The following is a 5072-nucleotide window of genomic DNA, read 5'->3' as shown; positions in this document are numbered from 1 at the left end:
ACATGATGGGATTTCAGAAATGAACCTTACACATTTATTCCAATTTCTTATGATTCTAAGATTTATGGGATTAGGCTATATTTTCTTGACTCAGATTCATTATTCAACCTGAAGCTACATTAAAAGAGAAAGAAAGAGAGAGAGAGAGAGAGAGAGAGAGTAAGGCCGGGCACAGTTGCTCACACCTGTAATTCCAATACATTGGGAGGCCGAAGCGGGTGGATTACTTGAGGTCAGGAGTTCAAGACCAGCCTGGCCAACATGGTAAAACCCCGTCTCTACCAAAAACACAAAAAAACAGCTGGGTGTGGTGGTTAGTGCCTGTAATCCCAGCTACTAGGGAGGCTGAAGCAGGAGGATCGCTTGAACCTGGGAGGCGGAGGTTGCAGTGAGCTAAGATCACACCACTACTCTCCAGCCTGGGTGACAGGGTGAGACCCTATCTCAAGGAAAAAAGAGAGAGAGAGAGACAGGACAGGCTCAGTGGCTCATGCCTGTAATCCCAGCACTTTGGGAGGCTGAGACAGGCAGGTCACCTGAGGTCAGCAGTTCAGGAGCAGCCTGGCCAACATGGTAAAACCCTGTCTCTACTAAAAATACATAAATTAGTCAGGCATGGTGGCATGTGCCTGTAATCCCAGCTACTCAGGAGGCTGAGGCAGGAGAATTGCTTGAACCAAGGGGACGGAGGTTACAATGAGCGTAGATGTTCCCATTGCACTCCAGCCTGGGTGGCAGAGTGAGACCCTATCTCAAAATAAAATACAAAAAATAAAAGAGAAAGAGAAAGAGAGTAACAAGAATAGGACAAAAGAATCTAAATTCCGTTATTAACTAGCTGCACTTAGGCAAATCACTTACTGTTTCTGCCATCTACTCCTGCTTGTGGCACATATGTAGGTAACTCATTTAAAAACAACAGGAAAAAGATAAAATTAAAGATTATCTAGGAATAATTTGCATAACATATAATGAAGACAACTCTAAACCTATATGTAAAGATGAAAAGGAGACCTGAGGGTCGGCTCTACCTTCCCTGTTCTAGTCTCCTGCTCTGCCATGGCTCCCAAAGGCAGTCCCAAACAGCAGTCGGAGGAGGACCTGCTCCTGCAGGATTTCAGCCGCAACCTCTCAGCCAAGTCGTCCGCGCTGTTCTTCAGGAACGCGTTCATCCTGTCTGCCATCCCTATCTGGTTATACTGGAGAATATGGCATATGGATCTTACTCAGTCTGCTGTTCTGTACAGTGTGATGACCCTAGTAAGCACATATTTGGTAGCCTTTGCATACAAGAATGTGAAATTTGTTCTCAAGCACAAAGTAGCACAGAAGAGGGAGGATGTTGTTTCCAAAGAAGTCAACTTTTTTTCGAAAACTTTCTGAAGCTGATAATAGAAAGATGTCTCGGAAGGAGAAAGATGGAAGAATCCTGTGGAAGAAGCATGAAGTTTCTGATTATGAAGCTACAACATTTTCCATCTTCTATAACAGCTGTTCCTGGTCTTGATCATTGTTGCTTCCTTCTTCATACTGAAGAACTTCAACCCCACAGTGAACTACATTTTGTCCATAAGTGCTTCATCAGGACTCATCGCCCTGCTGTCTACTGGCTCCAAGTAGACCATGCCTGCTTGCCCCCTGGCTTTGTGTCTATGGGTGGCCTGTGGCATATGGAAAAGTAGCAGGGTGGTCAGGGCGGGAGACACACAAGATGTTTTTACAGTCTAGAGCCTTTAAAAAACCCAACAGAATGCAATTCAGTATTTGTTTATTGGCTGTTTTTGACAGATTGTTGAAATTAAATGAATTGAAAGGGGGAAAAAAAAAGAAAAGGAGACCTGAATACCAAGACTATATATATATCTTTATTGTATATACAATGTTATACAGATATCACTTTCCTCACTCCCTGGCCATCTGAGCAGCTGCTCTTGGTTGGGACCATCCCAATCAAAGGAGTTGAAAAAGTCACTGGAGTCAATTGATTCTAGGCTCCAACTCATTATGAAAGGTGGAACGTACGTGCTGGGGTACAAGCAGATCCTGAAGATGATCAGACAAGGCAAAGCAGAATTGGTCATCCTTACTAACAACTGCCCAGCTTTTAGGAAATCCAAAATAGAGTACGATGCAATGTTGACCAAAACTGGTGTCCATCACTACAGTAGCAATAATATTGAACTAGGCACAGCATGCGGACAATACTACAGAGTGTGCACATTGGCATGAATTGATCCAGGTGATTCTGATATCATTAGAAGCATGCCAGAACAAACTTGTGGAAAGCAAACCATGCAAAATTTTCCTTTAATAATACTTGCAGAACTTTTTAAATAATACATTATAAAGATATTAATTTTATGCTGATTTATCAATTCAGTATAACCCCATCAAATACTCAGAGAAAAAAATATTTTTAGAATTAAAAGGCAAAATTGCTTCACTGCACTCCAGCCTGGGCAACAAAGCTGGAAAATAGTCGAGCCTAGATTCAAAGCTGTTTATTTGATTCCAAAATTATTTTAACTGCTGCTTTTAACAAAGCACTGCCTCCCAGTATATTTATGTTTCACATCTTTTAATACTGATGATGATAATCATTATGAGAATTATAATTGCTATAAATTATCTCTTTCCAACAATTTTTTTTCAAAATTGAGAGAAAAGCAAGCCTGCAAAACTAAAATTTGCATAGGTATTAACAAAATATTGCCCAAAGAAATTCAGATTAAATAAATTATTAACAAACTGCTGCTAACAAGATTGGTAATTAGCACTTAGGAAAAAAGAGAGAGAGAAGAAGAGAACCTGAAGAAAGCTTGTTTATCTGTCTAGATTTTCTGTGAAAAGGATGAGGGGTTTTTTTGTTTTGTTTTGTTGTTGTTGTTGTTATTTTGAAACAGAATCTGACTCTGTTGCCCAGGCTGGAGTGCAGTGACGCAATTTTGGCTCACTGCAACCTCTGCAAGCATTCTAGTGCCGCAGACCCCCAAGTATCTAGGATTCCAGGCATGCACCACCATGCCTGGCTAATTTTTGTATTTTTAGTAGAGACAAGTTTTCACCATGTTGGCCAGGCTAGTCTCAAACTCATGAGCTTAAGTGATCCACCCACCTTGGCCTCCCAAAGTACTGGGATTATAGGCATGAGCCACCACACCAGGCTGGATGAGATTTTTTTTTTAACTAATGTAAATTTTTTCAAAGTGCTGCTTACCACCTGATAAACAGCAAGGCTGGCTCTCCTAGCGAAGTGCAAATGAAATGTTCAATTACATTAAACAGCTCTGGCTCGTAAAATATTTGAGGAAAAGCATAGACTAAGTAAAGAGGCTATAAGAAATGCAAAATTTGGGGACACAGCATTCCTTAATCACATAAAAGCCTAAATGTTAATTAAAATTGACATTAATTAAGAACTATAATCCCACCTCCCTCAAGAGAAAGGTTGGCTTATTGGAAGAAAAGGACAATTTAGAATCACCAATTCTCCTACACGCAGTCTAGAGCCTTCAGTAATTCCTAGTCAGCATCTCAGGATTCCTTTGAGAATTCTTCCCAAGGTCAAAGTCAAAAAATGGGTTTATTGCAAATGCTTACATTACAAATGAGTACTTTATTGCAGCTCTGCTGTTACATGTTTTTCTTATCTTCCCTTCACTTCCAAATCTAGTCAGAGGGTTTCAACAAACCCACCTTATTTCAAGATGATAAGGTAGAAAGGAAAATCAGCCTTTATTGAGGACCTGCTAAATGATGGGACTTGGGGTCACTAAATCTCAAAACCTTCATTACAGCTTCCGCGTATTTTCATCCAAATCACAACAGAAAACCTCTTACAAAGAATACTTAAAGCAGTGGCTCATGCCTGTAATCCCAGCATGTTGGGAGGCCAAGGCTGGCAGATCACTTGAGGCCCGGAGTTTGAGACCAGCCTGGCCAACATGGTGAAAACCTGTCTCTACTAAAAAATAATACAAAATTAGCCAGGTGTAATGGTGCACACCTGTAATCTCAGCTACTCCAAGGCTGAGGCAAGAGAATCACTTGAATCTGGGAAGTGAAGGTTGCAGCAAGATCTCCCTACTGCACTCCAGCCTGAGTGACAGACCAAGTCTCTGTCTCAAAAATAAATATATATATATATATATACACACACACATATATAAATAAATATATATATTTTAAAAAAAGAACACCTAAAACAACATCACCAAACCTTATCTTTAGATATTTCTACTAAATCTTAAGAACTCTTTTCTTAAGATAGAATCTTTTATCCACATTTTACAAAGAAACTTGGCCTTAGAGAACCTAAGTCAACTGTATCAGTTCACAACATAGCCACCAATGTCTGAACCTGAAATCGAACCCATGTCCTCAAATAGAGTAGTCCTACTACACTATAGCTCCTTCACCCCAGGGTAGCAAATTCCCCAAAGACAAATACTGTGTTATCAGTGACAGCTAAAAGCACAGTGAATAAAATTATATTTTGAAAGCTGGTTGAACATGGAAATGTTTAATGCACCTGGGAGATGTTAGTATTATTAAAGAGTGATCAAAGTGGGTAAAACAGTTTCCAGTAATAAAAATGATCATATAATACAATCATAAAATATTGAAACAGTTTCTTATATGGCTTCTGGGGCCAGTCCCTAAAAGGAATGCCCCCCAAATCAATTTGAAGATTGACATGGATCTGATGAGTGTTCAGATAAAGTGATAATTACAAAGGATAGTTCCTTGTTCCCATGAGTTCTGATACAATGACAATGAGAATCAACATTCTCAACTTCATATTCTTGCTATGTTCATGCACATATATATGTACACACACTATGATAAATAATTATATATATGTATATATGTATAAAATGACATAAGCTGCATTTTAATATGTTTCATAAAATAGTCTTAAGGGACTCATTAAGAATTTAATAAGTTTTTAACAAAACATTAAATAAAAAGATATGGACCAAACAAAATAACTAGATGTTTGCCTATGGTGTCCAATAATTTTTTTTACAGTTCTCCCCCACTAAATTGAATGAATCTTTTGATTGTATTAG

General features: G+C 39.0%; 1 protein-coding gene and 1 pseudogene across 1 annotated transcript; both read left to right on the top strand.

The window, feature by feature from the left end:
* The first annotated feature begins 1025 nt into the window (after positions 1-1025).
* LOC108306046 lies at positions 1026-1816 on the top strand (annotated as a pseudogene).
* A 188-nt stretch (positions 1817-2004) lies between these two features.
* Positions 2005-2229, top strand: LOC108306047 (60S ribosomal protein L30-like). The gene has a single exon (XM_037739359.1). The coding sequence runs from the start codon at positions 2005-2007 to the stop codon at positions 2227-2229; it is 225 nt and encodes a 74-aa protein (XP_037595287.1).
* Positions 2230-5072: the final 2843 nt, after the last annotated feature.

Source organism: Cebus imitator, unplaced genomic scaffold (genome assembly GCF_001604975.1).
Source record: "Cebus imitator isolate Cc_AM_T3 unplaced genomic scaffold, Cebus_imitator-1.0 Scaffold69, whole genome shotgun sequence".
NCBI classification, from domain to species: Eukaryota; Metazoa; Chordata; class Mammalia; order Primates; family Cebidae; genus Cebus; species Cebus imitator.
The sequence above is the reverse complement of the archived record's forward strand: the minus strand, read 5'-3'. Positions and strand labels throughout refer to the sequence as shown.